General features: G+C 37.4%; 1 protein-coding gene and 1 long non-coding RNA gene across 2 annotated transcripts in view; one reads left to right on the top strand and one right to left on the bottom strand.

Moving 5' to 3' along the window:
- The window catches only part of LOC311080632 (thyrotropin-releasing hormone-degrading ectoenzyme-like), a 151,061-nt gene extending 137,104 nt beyond the window's left edge, over positions 1-13,957 (bottom strand). Inside the window, exons 1-3 of the mRNA XM_084110689.1 lie at positions 12,726-13,957; positions 9,405-9,678; positions 1,413-1,539 (exon numbers count right to left, since the gene is read on the bottom strand). Of these exons, the coding sequence (XP_083966815.1) occupies positions 1,413-1,539; positions 9,405-9,678; positions 12,726-13,414 (1,090 nt within the window). The 5' untranslated portion in view covers positions 13,415-13,957. The remainder of the gene's footprint in view (positions 1-1,412; positions 1,540-9,404; positions 9,679-12,725) is intronic.
- A 1,529-nt stretch (positions 13,958-15,486) lies between these two features.
- Positions 15,487-22,465, top strand: part of LOC311080634 — a 36,935-nt gene continuing 29,956 nt past the window's right edge. Inside the window, exons 1-3 of the long non-coding RNA XR_014605658.1 lie at positions 15,487-15,578; positions 16,709-16,767; positions 17,224-17,304. This is a non-coding gene — a long non-coding RNA (uncharacterized lncRNA). The remainder of the gene's footprint in view (positions 15,579-16,708; positions 16,768-17,223; positions 17,305-22,465) is intronic.

Here is a 22,465-nt window from a genome sequence, read left to right as displayed (position 1 = left end):
TGCAAACTGAATGTAATGTTTTTAATGCTTAATTACATGTTATTTTTCAATTAAATGAAAATATATCATAGCTTACGTTTATATTAAAGGGATAGTTAACCCCATAAATAAAATCATCAATCTGTAATCATTTACTCACCCTCAAGTTGCTCGAAACCTGTATGATTTTTTTTCTTCTGCTGAACACAAAATAAGATATTTAGAAGAATATGGGTAACCAAACAGTTGATGGGTGCCATTGACTTCTATGGCTACTTCTATTTTTCCATAGCCTACTATGGAAGTCAATTTGGTTTCCCATATTCTTCAAAATATCTTCTTTTGCGTTTAGCAAAAGAAACAAACAGGTTTGCAAGCAATAGCAAACCATAACGATCCAAAGATTCAGTCAATTACCGAAGGACAAAATCAAGTACCCTTCTACATTTCTTCTTGTTTGAGAAGCGTTTTGCTCATCACACGGCACACTAGGAAGGAAAAGACTACCGCGACTTCTGTTTCATGCCAATTTTAAGCACACTTCTTTTTCACAAGGTAATACATGCTAACATTAGTAAGAATGCTACATTGTCCTTTACCACTAAATATTTAGGATTTAATTGCAGATTTAGTTACAGATTTAAAGTCCTACAAACCCCTGCTGGAAAAGCTTAAGCTGGTCGCTGTGTTTTAGAAACATATTAGCTGGTCTAGGATGACTGGATGGCTGCTGCATACTAGCCGACCGACTGCCATGTTCCCGAACACAGCTAATAGCTTACGCTGGATTTACTGGAAGGTGAAAATGAGAATGAAAGAAATTCAAAGAGAAAATCATTGAGATGTAGTCTGTGTGTGAATACTGAGAGGGTCTTAACCCTATTAGCAAGCAGAGCAAATGCTTCCCAGAGAGCGTTTAAGAAAGGAACATGATTAATATTACATGTGCACCGAAATACACAGCCTACATGAAACACACACATTTAGAGAGGAAGAGTGCAGGCGGGGGAAGAGAGTGACAGACAGACGCCTAGAGAGATTGATGGCTATATTCAAATGAAGTCAGAGAACTGACAGGAACCCAATGGAGCGAGACACAGTCTGATGTGAGCCAGTCCACCACAACCAAACTCACACTGAAAACTACACACACTTTAACACCACACGCATTGGTGTGTGTGTGTGCTCTAATTCCCAACACCAAACACAACCACAAACAGCCTAGAATGCTTTTGGGATCAATAAATGCAAGAACTGAGTTGCTATTGAGACTCCGTCACCTCTTCACACGAACACAAAACAGGAAGTCACACAGAACCGACTGGCAGTACAAATGAAGCAATGAAAAATCACTCGCTTTCCCATGAGAAGAACATTTATTGCCGTTTCACTGAAGCCAGACAAAGCTGAAGACATTTCACCGCCAGTCTTACCTAATTTCGGGAGGGAATATTTGACTTTGAAGTAATCCTGGTAAAACTGCAGGAGTCTCTTGGTGATGTGCAAAGCGTAGTCTCCCGATCCGCTCTGGATGGCGTCAGGCCTGGCGTACAGCCGAATCTACATCAACACAACATGGGAAGAGAAGGAGAACAAACGTCAAATTGTGTCAGGTGCTGAATGTACTCTTGTACGGCTCTGGGTTTAGTCCTAACCTGAATTCCCTCAAGGATAACTTGAAAGAGTAATCCTTGGTGAAAATATCTGCCAAATGCTTCATCTGGCTTGTGAATTTTGCATTTGTCTTTCAAGTGCACTTTTTGCCACCCCTCAAAAGTGTGTGAGGCATTAAAAAGTATTACTGTCACCTAATCCACATGTAAAAAACCCTTTTATTTTCTGTAGATAGCAGGCAGATGAGCTCATATTCAGTGTTTTTAATTAAAAGATTTCCAAAAAAGAATGAATCTACCCAATACCCTGAAGAGAGATCCAACAATTAGAGAACTTTTGCATATTGAAGAACATTCCACACATATAATGCATTGAGAATTACATAATAAGCTGACAAAATTAACTTTTAATATATCGTTTGTTTATTTATAATGAATATTTTGTACCGTATTTTTTTTTCTGATTTGATTTAGTAATTTGCAGTGCTTCATAGGATGAGTAGTTCATTTACTAAAAGAGTAGTCTTGTTCTTTCCAGTTTTCATAAACTTGTTTTGTTTAAATCAAAGTTTGTAATTGTGTGATTTACCTTAGAGCTTTGATACATGGCTTAATCTTTTATCTTTAATCTTTTAATTTGTCTAAAATTCTTATTGATATGGGGGGGGGGGGGGTCTATTTGAGTTATGGCGCCTTTAAATTAGTTGTTTACATTTTCATAAGCCATAATGTTATTAGACTAGTTGATGAAAAACTCCTCTATGTATTTAAAAATGTAAACATCTTTGCTTTTTTACATCAATTTTAAAGCTGTAGTTTATTAAAATACCATTTTAGACATTTATCTTTGGAAACAAAATAGATTTCCAGGAAAAAAGATAAAGCATTTGCATGATTGCAAGATCCTTTATTCTGTATTTACGATTATATGTGTGTGAGAGGGAAGAGAACAAGTGTGAAAGAAAATGTGTGAGGTGTGGCTCTGTGGGAAATGTATTCTCACAGTAAAAATGATCTTAGTCTCTTTTAGCCGAAGGCTGATGCACAGCACAGCTTTCTGAACGGGCATCCATCCAGTCAGAATGAATGTCCTCCTACACTAACAGAGTTACCGTGCAAAACAAGCCTTTGTTTCAGAGCCTGGCAGCAATGCACATTGAATTATGTGTTGTTTACATCACATGTTGCTACTGTATCGATCAGCTCTATGTCTGATATAAATATGAATGGACGGCTGTGGAAATGATTCAAAGCTCAATCAAATCTATGTGATTTTAAATCAACCTGTAATTAGACAAAGCGCTCAAGTTGACAATCAAGAGAAGCTTCATTAATCAGCCATTGCGGAGATTGTTCAATCTGACTCTAGTGCTGGCTGCTTCATTTGTTTTGTTTGTTTGGTTTTGTTGAAGGCAGCTTGACAGAGACTTAAATGGGGTTAATTGAACTTTAATAGAGAGAGTCTCTCAATGAGCGGCTGCTCAACATTGATCCACTAATAAGCTCTTCCCAATGAAAAGATGACGTTAACACACTCAGAAGATGACATGGAGCACTTGACCTGATATTAATAACCTGTTGAGTTATTACACTATACATGTCTATATGTGAGAGATACTTCAGGAACTTCACAAATTAATTCCTATAAAAGTCCAAACTGTGCCATACAAACTGTGCAATGTGTGAAATGTATCTTCTAATTTTATATAATATGATTCCCTGTTAGAAAGTCTATCTAGTTACTTGTGTTTAGACCAGTTTGACTGGTTTAACAGCCTGACAGCACGAAACCAGAATAAATCAAGATGGACATTCATGCTGCTAAACCCACATAGACGTTTGAAATCATTTGTATTCTACTGCTAAAACCATAATTTTGTCCACTAAATGTAGTAAACATGCTTTTCTGATCAGGCTGAGTAATTTCATGAATATGTAATGAGAATATTTACTATAGTGGTGTTGAATATTGATTAGATATTACAAGAACATTTGTCATTTTAATGATAAAATAAATAAAAACTGACTGACACTAAACCAGTGCATTTAATAACGGCTGCTACCGTGTTATGAATGAAATGTGCTGCTTTAAGATAATTAAATAACCAGTTTATTTTATTTTAGCATTTTAACTAATATAAGGGTCGAATTCTGTAAAGTATTGAAACAAAAGTCACATTCACCAGAACAGATGCCTTTATAAAACTGCAGCACTATAAGGATTGATTGATTGATTGATTGATTGATTGATTGATTGATTGATTGATTGATTGAGCTGTATTATTATGGTAGATAGTTTGATTTTAGTTTTCAAGACAGATTCAATCTAATGCATCATTACTCCTGTAAACATGCACATCTGCACTGTAAAAAATTCCTTTGCTGTTTTCATGTAATAACTGTAAGTTACTGTTTTTGGCAATGCATTATAGGAGAACTTGGTCGCTTCAAATTGCGTGTTGACCAGCAACAGTATGACACTGTTATTTAACAGTATAATACCATATTTTCCCATGTACATGTGAGTATAGGAAGACATTTTAGTTTAGCTGCATGAGGTCATTTTGCTGCTCTGCCTATTATTATTTTATTTGTAAACCACCTATTACTTTTAAATATTACATTTTAAACATCCAGTGATGTTTTTGTGATTTAAATCGGATGAAGCGACTTTGTTTTAATCCGCAAGATACCACAGGAATGTGACCCCATTGTACAGACTGTCATCACATCACATCACATTAAACGTCTGTAAGTTACCAAGTACGTCTAAATATTAACACACAGTATAAAGATCCAGTGAATTGTAATTAGATGACAGGATAGCGTGTTTTAATCATGGAAAAGTAACCAAGTAAAACGATAGCATGCTTGTGAGCTTGTTAGCATACACAGACTGCATTTGGTTTGTATTTGCTACCGTCATGCACAGTTTATGCATATGCAACGGACACATGTCCCAATCTTTATGATCAAAATTCATAATTTTTGTGTGATTACTGTGAACGTGCGTGTTCAAACCGCTGCAGAAATAGCAGCATAACAGATGGACGGACGGAATGTCGATAATTTTCAGATTTTTCTTTTTTATTGAGACTTTTTTTTAATTTTATGTATCTCTTCTTTACATTATGTTTTCCTTGTCATTGTAGTTCAACTCCTGAAGGCTAACTTTGTAGAGAAGCAAGGACTCATTCTTTAAGAAACTAAGTTTGCCTATTGTTTGTTCTATGAACACTGAACACCTGTATAGTAATTGTTCACCTAAAAATGGTAGTTCTCTCATCATTTACCTAACCTTATGTTGTCTCTTTCTCTTGGAGGAAAAATTAAGATATTGTTGTGGAGAAATTATGTCTGCTTGCCCAAACAATGGAAAACGAATGGGGACCAAACCTTCAAGCTCCAAAAGGAACATAAAGGTACAGTACGATTAAAGGGATAGTTCACCCAAAAATGAAAATTAGCCCATGATTTACTCACCCTGAAGCCATCCTAGGTGTATATGACATTCTTCTTTCAGACGAATACAAACGGAGTTATATTAAAACATTTCCTGGCTCTTCTAAGCTTTATAATGGGAGTGAATGGGCACCATTTTTTTGAAGTCCATCAAAGTGTATCTATCCATCATAAAAGTGTCCCAAATGGCTCCGGGGGGATAATAAACGCCTTCTGAAGCAAAGCGATGCGTTCTTGTAAGAAAAATGTTCATATTTAAAACTTTATCGACTAAAATAACTAGCTTCCGGCAGATGTCTGTACGCAAGTGACTTACGCCAAAAGAGCAACACTTGATTGACTGACTGATTGATTGATTGATTGATTGATTGAGCTGTATTATTATCTATGACGTAGATGTAGGAGTAGCGTAAGCTTAGATGCCTCTCGCAGTTCAAACAGGGCTGAGCAACCACTTTCGTCATTACGTCGTGCGTCAAGTTCAAGTGTTACTCTTTCACCGCAAATCGATGCGTACGGGTGTCTGGCGGAAACAAGTTATTTTAGTCGATAAAGTTTTAAATATGGATATTTTTTCTTACACCAACGCATCGCTTTGCTTCAGAAGGCCTTTATTAACCCCTCAGAGCAGTTTGGGACACTTTTATGATGGATAGATGCACTTGTATGGACTTCAAAAAAATGGTGCCCATTCACTCCCATTATAAAGCTTGGAAGAACCAGGACATTTTTTAATATAACTCCGATTGTATTCGTCTGAAAGAAGAATGTCATATACACCTAGGATGGCTTCAGGGTGAGTAAATCATGGGATAATTAAAATTTTTGGGTGAACTATCCCTTTAATCTAAGTCACCAGTCGTGACTTAGACCAAAGCATCAAAAACTAGACTCCAATTGCTAGATGTACGGTGAAACAAACTGAATCACTTCCGAAAACTGGTTAAACCATGTGACCCGTATGAATTACCTTTATCCTTCATTTACTATGACTATTGGTGTTCTCCATTATTGATCCCCATTCTCTTCTTTTGCATTTTAGGGACAAACAGACATTTCATTTCCATTAAAATATTATCTTTTGCATCATTGGAGTTTAAAAGGGTGAGTAAATGAGAAAATTTTAATTTTTACATTAACCATTCATATTCTGAATATGTTAGGCCAGGGGTGCCCACACACCCTAAGTGCACTTGCGCCGTACGCTTTAGACCAGGGGTGCCCAATCCTGCTCCTGCCGATCGACTGTCCTGCACAGTTCATCTCCAACCCTAATCAAACACACCTGAAGCAACCAATTAAGGTCTTCAGGATCACTTGAAAATTAAAGGCAGGTGTGTTTGATTAGGGTTGGAGATGAACTGTGCAGGACAGTCGATCGGCAGGAGCAGGATTGGGCACCCCCGTGTTAGGCCTATTTCTAGAATATAAGCAACAAGTAGCACATTAAGTTAAAAGTTTTTATTTGCAGATACTGTCAGTCATCTTAAATAGTTTTCTTTACTAATTAATGTCTGCCAAACCTGCTGGCCTTGAGAAAATGCCTTTGTCCCCTTGTTTGATCCTTCTGGGTAAGTATGTCATATTAGACATCTGCATTTTGTTTCACTAAAACAAAGCTCACACTCCAGACTGACACATAACTTCCGTTTATCAGGAGAAGATCCACATTTATGTGCCTTATGCTAGAATCTACTGACTATAAATGTACTCTGTATGACCTCTGCAGTTAATTCCAAGTCTTCGGTGAATTATCCAGTAGTTTTTGGTTAGAAACGTTTAGATAATCAAAATTATACACTGCTAATTGAAAATGTTCTCCTCTTATTTTTCAGATACTTTATAGTCCAGTCATTTTAAGCCAAAATGGGGGTCAACCTAGGACAAATTGCAACAGAAGCAAACTCAACTGATTTTGTATCCTCAATATGTCCTGAGTAAGGAAAAAAAAATGCCCTGAAGAATCCCATTAGGGGAAAGTTTCGAAAAAGACCCAAATATAGCCTATTCATACGCCTATTCATTCATTTTTTTTAATTTTTAACCTTTAGATATCACCATGAAAATTACTGAGTTGATTACATACATTAAGACAAACCAAAAATGTATTACAAGTTTTTTTTTTTTAAATTGGTAACATGAGCAAACGGTGCATAATAATGTATGCGCTAATTTGCATAAATAACACAACATATCTAAACATTGGATATAGCCAGATGAAAATGTCTTGTAGAATTCTGTTGACATCTAACAGTAAAATACTATAGAGGCAAACAAATGTCACCATAAGGGGCAGAGATTCAGTCATTCATTCAAGGTCCACTCAACTGTCAATCAGCTGTCACTAAGCTGTCACTCAGGTAAGAAAGATTTCCTTTTGTTTCTCCTACATGGATTATTCCTACATTAATAAAACATACCTGGTGATCAACTACAATTTATTGGGAACATCTGGATGTGTGTTGAGCTGTGGTACGACTATTATTGGTGAAATAATCTCTGCAATAATAATTAATAAAGGCTGGTTTAAGGTTCCTGCCTCTATGTATTAATGCTCATGGGTAGCCGAAATGGGTTCCATTCAGACCTTAACATTAAGTATTTTACTATTATATGTCAACAAGATTCAAAAAGACATTTTCACCTGGCTATACCCAATGTTGTGGTATTTATGCAAATTAGCACATACGTAATTAGATTATGCACCGTTTTCCCATGTTAACAAACAATAAAAAAAAAAAACCTTGTAATACAGTTTTTGTTTGTCTTGATGTAAGTAATCAAATCATTAAATTTTTACCCTATTCACATGAGAAAAAGAATGAATAGGCGTATGAATAGGCTCTTTTTCTAAACTGATTTGATATAAAGGAGAGCGCGGTCATGCTGAAGGAGATCGATTAATTACACTAATATGAGGAGGAGGCCGGCCAAGGGCAACAGCAGGAGCCACTGAGGAAGCCGCCAGGAAGTGTCTAATATGACTGAATGTGATATAAGTATAAACAGAGTCTCTCTAATGGCAGACAGATGAAGCTGCTTTGAGGATTCTGAGGATTCAGTGTAAAAAAAAAAGTGAATTTTTAGTGCATGTGATGAAAGTGATACAACGTCACATCAAACAACGTTCCTGTATTTTATATAAAACCTGGAAGAGTTTGTCATGAACACAATCCTGGACATGAGCATGAGTGGACACCTGTTGCACACATGACTGTAACCCGTTTAATAACCACGTATATGACTTTATGGACACTGGACTAATGTTAGTGGAGACAACCATTTCCATTATCCACTGTGTAACCATTATATATTGATTATAGAAATGTACTGTAAAATAAACATATCGACTGTGAGCAAGATAATAGGTCTGTTTTAAAACTTGCTTTCGTGGCAGCTTTCTTCTGGGAGAATCCCGACTGAGATGAAACCTCACAGGTCACAGATTTGGAAAACTCAGCATAAATAGCAGAGCATTAAATAAATAAAATGGTGAACACCTGAGACTCGAAAACCAATTAATATTAATCGACTTTGATGTTAGTCTGTTGCTAAGCTAATGATTCAATATGCTAATGAAATTAAAGATACATAGCAGGGAGCACACACAAATATTGGGTAAAGTAGTCCATTTTTAATTAGATTAAACAATGTTAGCAATAATTTTCAGTATTTAATTAAATATATTCAGTTATACACCACCGTTTGGGGTCGGTATTTATAATGCTTTTGAAAGAATTCTCTTATGCTCAACAAGTCTGCATTTATTTGATGAAAACAATAATATTTTCAATCAATATTGTGAATTGTTTTCTATTTAAATTTTAAAATGTCATTTATCCCTGTGATGTAAAGCTGAATTTACTCCAGTCTTCAGTGTCACATGATCCTTCAGAAACTGCTTCTTAATGTTTGGAAGCTGTGATACATTTTTTTTTATTCCAAGATTTTTTGATGAATAGAAAGTTCAAAAACGACATATAAATGACATATAAATCATTTGTAACATTATAAATGTCTTTACTTTAACTCTTGATCAGCTTTTGATCAATCAAGTGTATATTCTGTAAGTATCCACTGATTTCTCTCGGCTTATTTGCCATTTTGGATTGACTTTATTACTGAGCTCAGTGCAATGCATTCTGGGATTGCCTTCACTTTGAAGCATACATGAGGTGCTAGAATTTGGCAAATGAAGCAGAAAACCTTCTGAACAGCCTTCATGTCAGAAGCACATCTGTGATGCTTTAAAATGCTGCTCTCTAGGTTTTAGAAAACAAGTTATAAAGTAATAAAATCTCAGTATACTGTTTGTAACTTTGAGTTTTAGGGTCTGAAAACGCGACTCACCACGACTCCGTTGTCTGTAACTGCTTCTCTGTAGGTGAAGTTGCACACGGCCCAGGCCAGGTAGTACGTGGACATGCGGGGTGTCCTGGAGAAATGGTTGGTCACCCATCCGTCCTCCTCAGACGTTGAAGACTCCACTGGCATGTTGGACAGAGACTGATACGAGCTCTCGTGTTTCAGACTCACTCTGAATGTGGCTTTATAGATGGGCTCGTCGAAACACGGGAAGGCCTTTCTAGCGTGAGTCGGTGAGAACTGCGTCACCGCAAGAAACCTGCAGAATAAGAACGTGAGAGAGGTAAGAGGAAAGAAAACTCTGCTGAAACATATGCTATTAAACTAGTCCAGGAGTCAACAGTGGAAAGTCATTGCACAGTAACTTCATTAAATTGGTTGTCACGTGACTTTCCTGAATGTAAATTATCTCTGTCTTCCATCCCTGTTCACATCACTGTGCATTTATATCACACTAATGAGCTTTCTGGAGTGAAGACTGTTAGAGATTTTTAACCACAGCAACTAAATCACATCAAATGTCAACATAACATGAGAGATATATCTGATCACAAAAATAATGATATATCTGACATCTGCATGTCACAGCTGTAAACATTAAACACATCTGTGACGGCACAATGTCAACGAATTGACAGCGTGAATCTATTTAGATGGCAAGAAAATAATAAAAAGTTGTCAAATTGTTCTTACATGTAGTTGGAACAGAAGCGTTAATCATCTTCATACAGACACATTTAGGACATCAGAATCAGAACTGAGTCTGAGTATCAAAGAAGTTAGAGAGCTGGAAAAGCGGTTCTTAAGAAGAAAGAGTGAACTGCATTCCAGAAAGCTGCATTAACGGATATTAAAGCTTGTATCAGACCTCACAGGGAGGAATTTTCCTTCACCACCCACAGCGTGACCATCAGACGGGGGAGGAGGGGTGTTCTGCTCGCTCCTGCATTGCTGTCACAACTTTTTACTCTCATTAGCAGCCATTCATGCAGGAGCAATCTATAATGAGTCTATAATGTCCCATCTGTTTACCTCTTCATTTCATTCACTTTATAGATGCTAGTACCATATAAGCATCTTCACACTATTTAAGGTGATGAGAAATCAGACAACTAACAGACACAGGAGGAGATTCTACAGGGATGTTAGAGTGAAATTCAGTGAAAGAGTTTGTTGGAGATGTTATATACATGCGCATTATGACATCACTGACGTGCAATGCGAGGTTGAAGTAAAATGTGTGAAGAGGAAGAAGGAAAAACTGTTGAATCTCTGAAGAGACCAGAGGATCAGTTCAGATCACGTCTAACTACATCAACACAAGTATTTCCTCAATCCAGCGAGATCCCGCTGTTCAGTGTTCATGAATATACGAGCAGCCAGCAGGCGCTGATTACACTAAACTGAAGGATCTTCACAGCCTGTGGAGCTGAACAACATCAACATATACTGAATTTATCTCAAAGGTGGTCTTCAATGGATATTATGATATCAAGACCTCACAATAAAGTTTAAATAAAAGAAAGAATCGCCCTGAGTCTTTAACACGCTGTGTTTACAGCTGAAAGGAAGCAGAAGGTTCAGCCGTTATTGAAAAGACAAGGAGGAAACTGGTGGACAGACAGGAGGGTTATGAAGTGTGTCCATGAAAGCAAACCCTTCAGGGTAAAACAAGGCTTAAACATGTCTCAAATACAGGAAAACCTACGGCAAAGATTCAGACTCGAGCCATTTTCCCCTCAGAGGACAAAGAGTCAGAAGCCGGAAAACAGCAAGAAGTTGATATTTAGTGGAATCACTGTGAATATGAGGCTGTAAACGGCTGTAAAACTACAGTCAACACACATATGAGTTTCTGATAAACAACTGTGCATCTTAAACAGTTATATAAGATTATAACTACTGATATGACGATTTTCAAACATAAAAATGGGTTGTCGTTTAAACAGGAGCACATATGAACTGAACACTTGAATTGTCTAATCTGTTTATTATATTGATGGATTATCTGTTTATATATTGATTATATCAATATACTGTTTATAAATTAATGCATAATGGTAGTAACTATGGTAGTAACTGCATAAATAGTTTATTTCTTAAGGTTATTTCTGATGTAAATCTAACTGTGTGGGTTTATGAACGTTTATCACTGTGCTGGAAAACTTCCCTTGATTATACGCGAGTCTCAGTGTGTGACAGTAAATGAGACATTAAGTGCAGCGTCAGACACAGCTGTGACTTCAGTACCCAGAGGATTAACTAGCGTTCAGATCTGTGTGACCTCTGACCTCCCTGAACACTGAGGAACAGTTACTGTCTGAGACCGAGACGTAAAATTACATACACATAATAATGTTTGATTAAGTGTAACAGGTGACCTGTTAACTATAACCTGGATTTAAAGCTGTTAATATGAATGAAGAACCAGAGATTATATCTTGTTTCTTTTGACATATGCTATAATATGACAGCAGCAGCATCTTGGCAGTTGTGTTTTTAAAACGTATCACCTCCATGATGTACTTGACACTTTACTGACAATCATCTGCACATCACAGATGTTGTATACAGAACAACAAAAAATAAAGCCAACGTGGTATCCACCTAGCCGGATTTTCAACAAAAATACAATAGTTTGGCAATGCTATTAGCCTCCATTTATATAAGAACATCTCATGTTCATTTTTATTATGGTTTTGAAGTAGTGAACATTACTATTGAAACTATGATAGTTTAATGTAATCCATAGTAAATACTATTTATAGGAGAATAAATTACAGGATATTATTAGGAGACTAAACAGGGCTTTGTATTGCGTCTACTTATGTTTATATGTATCATCATAACACAATTTGCATACATCAATACAACAGACACATGAATCTCCCACTCGATATATATATAATAATGAATATTCATAACACAGTTAATACAGTTACTGCGGTAAAGCTGTAGTAAACTGGGGACTGCAACATTACAGCTTCTGAAGATTGATATCCTATTTATTATAGTTTAACAGTAACATCAGTAGTAACTATGGTAAATTTCTGTAAGAGCAAATAATTAGCCAAACAAAAAGCTTAATTTTGCATATGATCTTAACACACCATCAGTAGTTCCCATGGTCAGGGCCGTCGCTATTGACGATGGTAGTGGCCCCCGGCTTTAGGGGGGCACCTGATTTCAGCCTGGGCCCCGGATACCCCCAGCTACGGCCCTACCCATGGCAACATCAGGACATTATATCAACACCTGATCATCATATGAGAGACTTTTTTGAGACGGACACTGAACCTCTTTTACCTTCTTTCTCCATTCAGCGCGTACGAGCTGCGAAAGAAGCCCAAGAGCTCGTGCTCGATGTGCGCGTGAAAGGTGATGTTGATCTTGTATGTTCTGAGGGGCTTCATCTCTCTGTGCAGCGCGATCACAAACACCTGCTTGGGCTGATAGTGGAAGCGGCGCTGGATCCTCATGACGCCCGCTTTCTTACTGTCCGAAAACACCAGCACTTTCTCCACCTCCAGCCGGTCCGTGTGCAGCACGATCAACTTCGTGGAGTTGACGCATTCAAACTCGATGTTCACCTCGCCGGAGAAGCTGAAGTTCTCCATGTTCACGGACAGTCGGAGGTCGTAGTGTCGCGGGCGCAGGCTGGCCGGTAAGCGTAGATTTCTCCAGGGCTGCTGGCCGTCCTCTGTGTCTCTGTGACTGATGTTCCCGTCCCGGGACTGTTTCCACTTACTGTTGCTGGAGCCGTTCGCGGCCAGAGCCCCGCTGCTCTCCGCGGCGCATCTCTCGAAGCTGACGCTCAGCGTGATGGCGATGGCCGTGACGATGATGAGGGTGAGGATGGAGATGGCGAACCCCAACACCAGCCTCTTGTGAACGGTGATGTGCTGTTCGGTCGTCCGGGGCCGGACCACCACGCTGTCGGCCCACTGATCGGACAGAGCCCGTCCGTTCCTCATGCTTGCGTCCTCGATCCCCATTATATGACGAGCCTGATGTGTTTTATATTCATCATCAGCCTGCGTTCATGCGGTGCAGCTTCAGATTTAAAGGCGCGAAATGAGGAGAATATCCCGCGAAACACGCAGAACTCAGAAAAACTGCGGACCGATGATCTCGAGACTAGATTTCTGTGAATCAGAAGTTCGTCCGGTCAGATGCTGGAGCTCATCGAGTCCTTTCGCACATCCATTTCTCCTCTGACTTCAGTCTGATGTGGATGAATTCGGTCCAGCACCTGCTTCCTGATCAGTGTTGTGAAACTCTCTTCTCTCTGTTCATTTCTCCTTCCTCCATCATCATCATCATCATCATCCCTGTTTCTCTCGCTCTCTGGTGCATCATCCTCACTTTCAGCCAGTGGGCTGTGCTCTCTCTCTCTCTCTCTCTCTCTCTCTCTCTCTCTCTCTACATCTAATGTTCAGTGAAACCGTGTAAACTGTTTTAATTAAACAGTGAAATATTCAGACATGCTGATGTTACTCTCTCCTCTTTCAAACATTTAAAATTGCTGAGTTTCATGAATATTAAACAGTATAATGTAACTTAAAGATTAAATGAAAATATGAGACACGCATTTGAGACATGTACATGTCAAACTTTTATAGCAGCGCTATGACAGCATTTTCAACATCGCACAAATACATTAGAGCATGTCTGTTGTGTACTTTCACAACAAAAGCGTGAAATGGATGTGTGATTATTCATTCAATAAACTGTATTGAGGTTGTGTGGGGTAGTCAAATGAGAGCCCATATTCCTTTTCAGTACTTATGTGTAATCAGTACTTTTGTGCAGTAGTATGTTATTTCAGTGTCGGTGTAGCTGGGCAATATTTCAGTTTTATAAAACCAAATAATAAAGCATATATTCGCAATGGGCGCTGCAACTGTAAACGGAAAGCTGCTGTCCGTGGTGCTGAATCAATCAGGAACCGTGTGCAATTTCAGCACCACTAGCGCCACTGAACGGAATTGAAAAAAGGGGTTGCGTTTCAAACAAGTTTTCCAGAACAACTTCCCCCATCTGTCATTGGCCAAAGAAAGAGATAGTCCCGGCCCAAACTCACACCATTGGTTGGCTGATTCTCAAAAAGAGTAATGTCGTGATAGAACCACAAAGTCACTTCTCAGGAGGAATCAAACTACAAATGGCATATGTATAGTAGTTTCCAAAGATAACATCAATAAAATGTTTGAACATGTTTAAAATAAATATATTTAATTCAGCCTAATTTAAATTACACACTGCAGCTTCAATTAGTTAATCCTGCAAAGATTATATGTAGATTAATATCTCCCATTCTTCCATAAGTTATTCATAATACAGGTATAATGAAGTACCAAGGAGGTGATTTTTACAGAATTAAAAGACAAATAAATAATATATACCATAACATAATAAACTTGAAGCAGTTCGGTTTATCTTTAAATTTATTCAGTGTTGTTTTTTTAACCCATTTTTAGTTGTTTTAGGATGTTTATCTTAACATTTAACGTTTTCTTTTAGCAGTTTTGAGGTGCTACACAATAATATCTGAAATAATGTTAGTCTAATTATCTTATTAAACCTGCCATTAAATTAAATATGAATAAAGCATGTTATTTTACACACACAACTTTAACACAGAGTATCGGCCACTAGGCAATAATCACATAATACAGTTGACAAAAAAAAAAAAAAAACTCAATTGATCGATCTACTGGATGTTATAAAGCCATTTTCAAATTTGTGTTTGTGTTTGACCTGAATGAATTTTGAGCTGACTTTTATTAACCCTTTATCTTTTTTTCCCAGGTATCAAGATGACATCGTTCACAAGAGGAAATGCTTCTGCTGATGACAATGTGATCCTGATGTTGAGAAGCAAGGGGCCAATTTTGCATGAGGACATCCACACTGGTCAATCTGTGCTTTCTGAAGAAGATCAACATGATCAGTCCATGTCAGTTTGTTGTCTGTGGTTTGATTTGGTGTCATTTGTTCCTGTGCACTTTGACCTTTGTGTTTCTATAACATGGTAAAAAGAATTATGGGGATTCGTCTGCCTCTCCCAGGAGGTGTTGCTGGATTTCTGGGCACGTGTTAGGAGCCACATGAAGACTGATGAGGAAGACACGGTTCCTCTTTGATCTGCATCAGTTGGTGAGCATCATCTGTTGTGAATAATGTATTTTTCATTTACATCTTACATTTTAAAAAACTTACACGAGTCACCCACAAACCCCTTCTACCACCTTAACTCCACCTTCACATCTCCCCTCCATCTTTTCCGCCACTCATTCCTCTCAGTACATCTGTCATTGTTTCATAAAGGAAGACCAGCGGCGGCTCTTTGAACGCAGTGACGTCTCCAAACACCAAATAACACCCTCAATTTGCAGCCGTTGGCATGGCTGGTTAAACAGCACAGTGAGAAGACAGCGGTGAGCGTGTGAAGACACCCTTGAAGGAGCCGGGAGAGAGAGGTGGAAAGGTGGAAAGATGATGAGGATAAAGTGAAAAATAAAACCGGGGCTTCTAGTTCAAATGATTTTATTCACAATTGAAATTCTCTAAACTAGACTGGGCAGGAAATGCATTTAGATTCCATCCGATCAAGATCCTCTTCGCCCCTTTACCCCTACGGAATTTAAAACCAAATGAAAATGGAGGTGCATTTAAAGAGAAAAATAAGCAATTTCAATGTGCCATCTGAACACAAAAGCCTGTGTCATGATGTGAAAATGTGTGTGAACCGTGAGCCTCATGTTGAATGACAACATACAACACAAGATCAGTCTGGAGGGACTGTGATTATGAATAAAAATGTCTGTAAAACATCCTTGAGTGCAGCTGTGACTGCCGGCACATAGATGGTCATTTCAGAAGAGAAAGAAATGGAGGTTTGTGTGAAAATCACTAATCAGAGCAGAGACACATCGCCCCCTGCAGTCTACAGGTAACATTGTGCAATTGTCACAATCAACAACGGACAGAGATATACACAACACAGCTGGCCCATTGAAGCTGAATGTCCTTAATCTAAGCAATCTGGTGAAGTCTCTCTGAAACCTGTGGAAGTTTTCAGTTATTCATCATCTCAGTGATCAGGCAGATGTCCTTGTCTAATGGAACTTTTACAAGCTTCTGTTTCATTTCAATGAGCTTTGAAATATGGCAGAATGTAAATTATAATGCCATACAAGTACACATTGCATTCTTATCCTTGCCACAAGGGGTGCTATAGCGGACATTAGCATCAAGTCTTCTTATTCTATGGTTTTCTCTTTCAGGAAATGACTGTAATGGCAGAGCAATTGTGACAAGAATCTTGATGATCAAGTTAGATAAGGTTAGTAAAACTGTTCACATATTTATGTCTAAGTGAATAATATGCCTTTCAAGTCAGAAACATCAAGTTCCAAGCACATGAATGACCAAGCAAAGTCATATTTAAGAGTGGGAAACTCTAGATTTCTAGATGATACATGAGTTGCCAAGTTGGGACATTGGAAGGGGCGTGACGGGTTGAAAAATTGTGGAAACCCTGATCTATAATATCGATAATATCATATAACATATGTATAATATAGTCTAGAGACCAGTGAGTGGAAAGCAAGTCTGTAGTGAATGGCAATAAATTTTAATTTCACATGCTGTATTTCAATCATTTAAAGGCACTTTGTGTACAAGTGTAACAATAAGTCAACTACAACAAGTGTAAAGTTATAGTATAGTAAGTGTAAAAAATATAGAAATAAATAATTTTCAGAATTTGTTCACAATATAATTATTTTGATTTGTTTAGGCAACTTCTTGGAGCTGACATGAAATGCCATAATAATGAGTGGCCGACTCTGAAGTACGAGCTTCCCAGGTGCACTTGAAGGTAAGATAAAAATCTTGTTGTTTAATGCCACAGTAATTGCATCTTTGGACAGAATTAGATAAAATGTACCTGAGTGTTTTGATAAAGGGAAGTTGATTCTGTACAGAGAGGTGGTGATTTTTCTCATCAGTCTAGAATTCATCCATCAGCACTTTCAGTCACACAGACACCTGACACTCATTCATAATTCATACGTCACTTGGATATGATATCGTATAAGCAGTAAGTATGGCACAGTAAGACAGCAGGGAATTGGTATTTTTACCCTCCACTATGATACAACCTGACTGTGAGGCTGATGCAAATGCTTTTGTTCATCAGTAGATTGAGGTGCATCTGATTTAGAGATGTTTCCAGAGATATGAATGTAATAATAACGGTGTCCAGAAGAACCAATGTTTTACCCTTGCAGTGTGAATACATTTGGTAAAGTAGCTTTAAATGAAAAGCTTTTAGCAATGATAGAACGGTGGAGAGAAATATGCCTGAGGATGGAGAAGCTGTTTCTGTATCCGAATGTTAATGGCAGCTAACGTTACCCAGAAGCCCTCGGGTCTCCCATTGGTTATAAGGCAACACTAAAGAGCCTCGTCCAAACAAATGCATTGGCCGCGTCTGTGTCCAGGGCAATAAGTTTGTCTATTAGTTTGCCTGTTATCAAGTGAACTGCTCAAACTGCTGAAAATGCAGAGAACTGACACACGAGTCCCTGTAGTGAACACTCACACAACTCCAGCAACCGTGAGAAATACAGCGATATTATGAGGAAACAAATAATGCAGCATTTTAATTCAGAGTTGTTTAAAGTTTAAACAACATCTAGCTGTGAATGATGGATCATTGTAAATGGAAAAGTTTAATATTTTCACAGTTATGAAGTGATTTATTCGGAGCTCTACCATTATTCATCATAATGCCAAGACATTTAAATAATGGATCTCGGTTTAGTTTGACCTTAAAATAAAGTTACAGTATATGTAAAAGTTTAGAAAATGTACAGAAAAACAGTCCTCTGATTGTACCAATTTACAGTGATGGTGTCAGATAGTAATACTATGTTATTCTGTGATATATTTGGTAAATATCCAAAAATACATGGTACATACAGTATGTAAACAAAATAAAATAGATACATAGATAAAAAACATAAATGTTACATAAAACTCCACAAATCATGGTGTTATCATATCTAAATGAAATTACAATAAATTAAATGAAATATATCAGGACTGAATAATCAATGTAGTTTGTTTGATAAACAAACAGTGACTCATCCATGATCTCAGCTCATTATAATAGAGGATGATAGACATTTATATTATCAGCAAACTTGATCATAAATATCTTAATCATGTTTCAAAAAGAGGAAATGATGAATCATTGACACTTTAAACTCACGCCTGAGTCGCTCCAGAGACGCTCGGCTCTTCTTTTACAGTGCAAACGCGGTTCCTCGTGACAGTCTGATGATTTATTGTCCCTTCATCGGCTTTTATCTCATCATCTTGACAAACTCTCATGATTTCCCTGGATCAAACTACGCTTAGAAATAAAGCAGCCAGACAGGTTGAAAATGAACAATCGTTTGGTCTCCAAAGGCTTTGAGTCCTGATGTTTTTCAGACTGACATCCAGATGTGATTCGCACAGGTTTGATGGGATGATGATTTACATGGTCCCGCTGAGCGTCACATGAGGGAAATGATGAGAAAAGGGTCTTTCACACTGTTCACACTGGCTCAACACTGTTAATGGAGAAACTTTGAAAAGAGCACATTGTCCTAGGTGTATGTGGACTAGAATCTTGCGCAATGTCTTGTTTCCAGACCCTCACAAAGTCATTTCAGCTCATTCTCATTAAATGAGCCATAAAACGTTATAGGTTCAAATGTCCTTTACACTTAACGAGCAAAGATTGATAATCTAACAACGTCCAAAATGTTTCCATCCATTTCTGTGCAAGAACCCAAGTAATATATGCAAAATAAAAGTTTTGTTTTACCAAACTCCCATAGAGTCGCATCAAACAGGGATGATCCGTAAATTGTTTGGGCTGAGTATTTTCTCTCCGCTGATTAATCACCTTGATTTTCTCCACTGGTTGTCAAGGCAACAGCAGCGTTCTGCACTCTCAGCTCTGTTTGGGCCGATGACAGTATGTAATTAAATATGAGCAGTTGCTATTAGGACTGGAGGATACACTGTAATTATAAGCCTTTGCTTGTTCCCTATGGTTTACCAGGCTGCTGGGGAGGCGCTGTCACTCAGAGGGCCGCCCAGACGCCCCCAAACACTGATACAGAGGTCCGTCTATTCCGAGTGAGATAGGAAGCATTTTGGTGAAATTATAATGTTAACAGAAGCAGAGATTATCACAGACAGATACAGAGATAGAAAGCTGCAACAGTGTGCATGTGAATCACAAAATGATACTGTGGCGTTGGAATCTAGTTTTCCAGACTTTAACTTTTATCATCTTTAAGGTCGTTTTCACACTTTCAGCAGGTTTGGCTTTCAACTGTTTACGACTTCTTTACACATTTTCACGAGTTCTCAGCTGGTAAAAATACCACCACATGTACGCACACACAACAAGCCGATTTAGCCCAGCACACAGCATTGCTTTGGATGTTCTGCAAAACGTACATAGTAAAAGCTGTTTTTTGTTTTGTATCTTTAGGTTCGGTGTTAAAAATTACTTAATTAACCAGAAGGTGAAATTAGTCACAAATTAGTCTTCTTCTATAGCACTGATGATTCATTAAGTTAACAAAACACAGCATTTAAATCAATGAAAACAAATGACCAAAAAATATGAAGTAACACCTTTTTTCGATGGTCCATTTTAGACATCGTACTAACTACAAGTAACTTTGCAACTACATGTCAACTAACAGTCATTAGAGTATTAGTAAACTGTCTGCTTAATATCTGCTAACACTTTATTTTGATGCTTCCCAACAGACTTTCTACTGACTATAAGTAACTTTGCAACTACATGTCAACTAACCCGAACTCTACCAGTCTACTTACTAGGCCTACTCTAATGAGAGTTAGTTGACATGTAGTTGTAAATTAATGAGAGTAAGTTGACATGTAGTAGAGTGTCTAAAGTGGACCATCGAAATAAAGTGTAACCCAAATCTCTTTCGCACTTTTATATGAATTTAAACATTTAAAAGAGCCCACACACATAACGCCATGAATTAAATACATAAAATACATATATAAAGATACTTTGTTCCCATTTTTCTGAGCCTGGTTAAGCTTAAAAATGTGGAAAAGGATTCCGTTTAGGAAAGAAAACTGTGTGATTCAATCCTTTTGTATCCTGCTTCATATCTTCATAATGTTCTCTCCATGTTTCCATCTGTAAATCATTTCCTATACTCTTATCAAGGACGATATTTAATACAGGAAGTCAAGAGCTGAAATCAATTTCACAGAAGCCTAGAAGCCAGATGGGTATTGAACAAACACATGTGACTAAAGTGTGATATTGAGCCACATGTGCATGAAGACAATATTTTTTTCTTCTTTCAGTATTGCTATTGCTATTTTTTTTTTTGCTTTAAGGTGTCTCTCTCTCTTTCTGATAGTGCAGCATTATTATGAGAAGTGTCTGAAATGTTTTGAACTGAAACCAAAGAGCTTCTCTTTTAATTTCATGGCTTGTTTAGAGGGATGCACTAGTCTTTTAAACACTGATCTTGTGTTTTATGTCTTATTATTCTCAAGGCAACTGCAAGATATGTGTAAATATTACATCTTAAACCTTGTCACAACATTTAATGGCATTAAAAAGAAGAAAAGACAATCTGCAATTACTGCAACAAGACGATGTTGTATATACTGTAATATACTGTAATTTCTTATCAGATCGGAATATCGGCCTCATAATTCCTTGTAAAAAATCTTTCTTCAGTTTCAGATGATATCATTTAACAGGCAAATGCAACACACACAAAAACTGCAATGTTACACAACCATTGATTAAAATGAGAAAAATCCTCCACAAAAAAAAGCTGTTTCAGAGACATAACATGCATGTGTACAGAAATGAGAACTGTTAAATTATGCATGGATTTTTCCATGAATTTCAAAAGCAGTTCAACATGACAAGCAAATTCTGCTTCCGCCTCTGACAATAAGATGCCCATAAAGCTTCATACACTGTGTGTCATCTTAATGTGCCACATCAAGTCAAAGCACAAAGCCTCCGCCACTGGTCCTACGCAAATGTGTTTCTTTCAAATCCCCCCCGCTCGCTCCTGAGCTTCATTATTCTCCAAACATCATGAAAATACAGCGAGACACTGTCAACAGATTCAAATGGCTTCCTTCCCACCATGTCTACATGAAACCTCGTGCCATTATATCCTTCCAAGATTGACTTACAAACGCCAGTGCCCAAGACACCCACAGGCCCATTTCCACAGTGTTTGGTAGAAGAGGTTTATAACGTGGTGGAATGTGTTACATGTGCTCTTCTGCTTTTAAAGCTGTATGATTAAATAATAGAGAAGAAACCTTTGAATCCAGATGGAAAGATCATTTTAGATAAGTACACTGAGCTAAAAGAAGCGTCCTGTTAATGTTTTACCTGCTGAAAAATGACATTGACTTTAAGTAGAGAAGCAGTTAACAACTGCAGAGATTCATATTTTTATATACTGCTGATATGTAGAGAGCAGAGTCTTTGATGGCCGATATAATGCTGCTATATATAATACAACTGCTATTTATAATACAATATAATTACAGCAAATAACAAGTGTGAAAAACTAATTTTAAACAAAAAACTTAATTTAAACTATTTTGAAATATTTATTCAAAATTCACAAAAAAACTAAATGCAGATACTATCAAGAAGTAAAAAAAATAATAAAAAACAATACTAAATCGCAAAATATTTATTTAAATTCACAAAAAATATTCGTGAACCGGAAATGAACACTGTCCATTGGCAATGTATGTAACTGTAACTGTTAACTGCAAAACTACCTAAAAGATTAAAAGATAATCACAAAAATGCCATAAAATAAGTGACCTGGCTTATATAAATATATCAGATTTTTATTAATATTGAATATTAATTTCTTCATCATAGTTTGGGGTTTTATTAAAGTCATGTCGATAATGAAGTTTAGATGTAATAACAC

The sequence above is a fragment of the Abramis brama genome (assembly GCF_963993115.1).
Source record: "Abramis brama genome assembly, chromosome: 4".
NCBI classification, from domain to species: Eukaryota; Metazoa; Chordata; class Actinopteri; order Cypriniformes; family Leuciscidae; genus Abramis; species Abramis brama.
The sequence above is the reverse complement of the archived record's forward strand: the minus strand, read 5'-3'. Positions and strand labels throughout refer to the sequence as shown.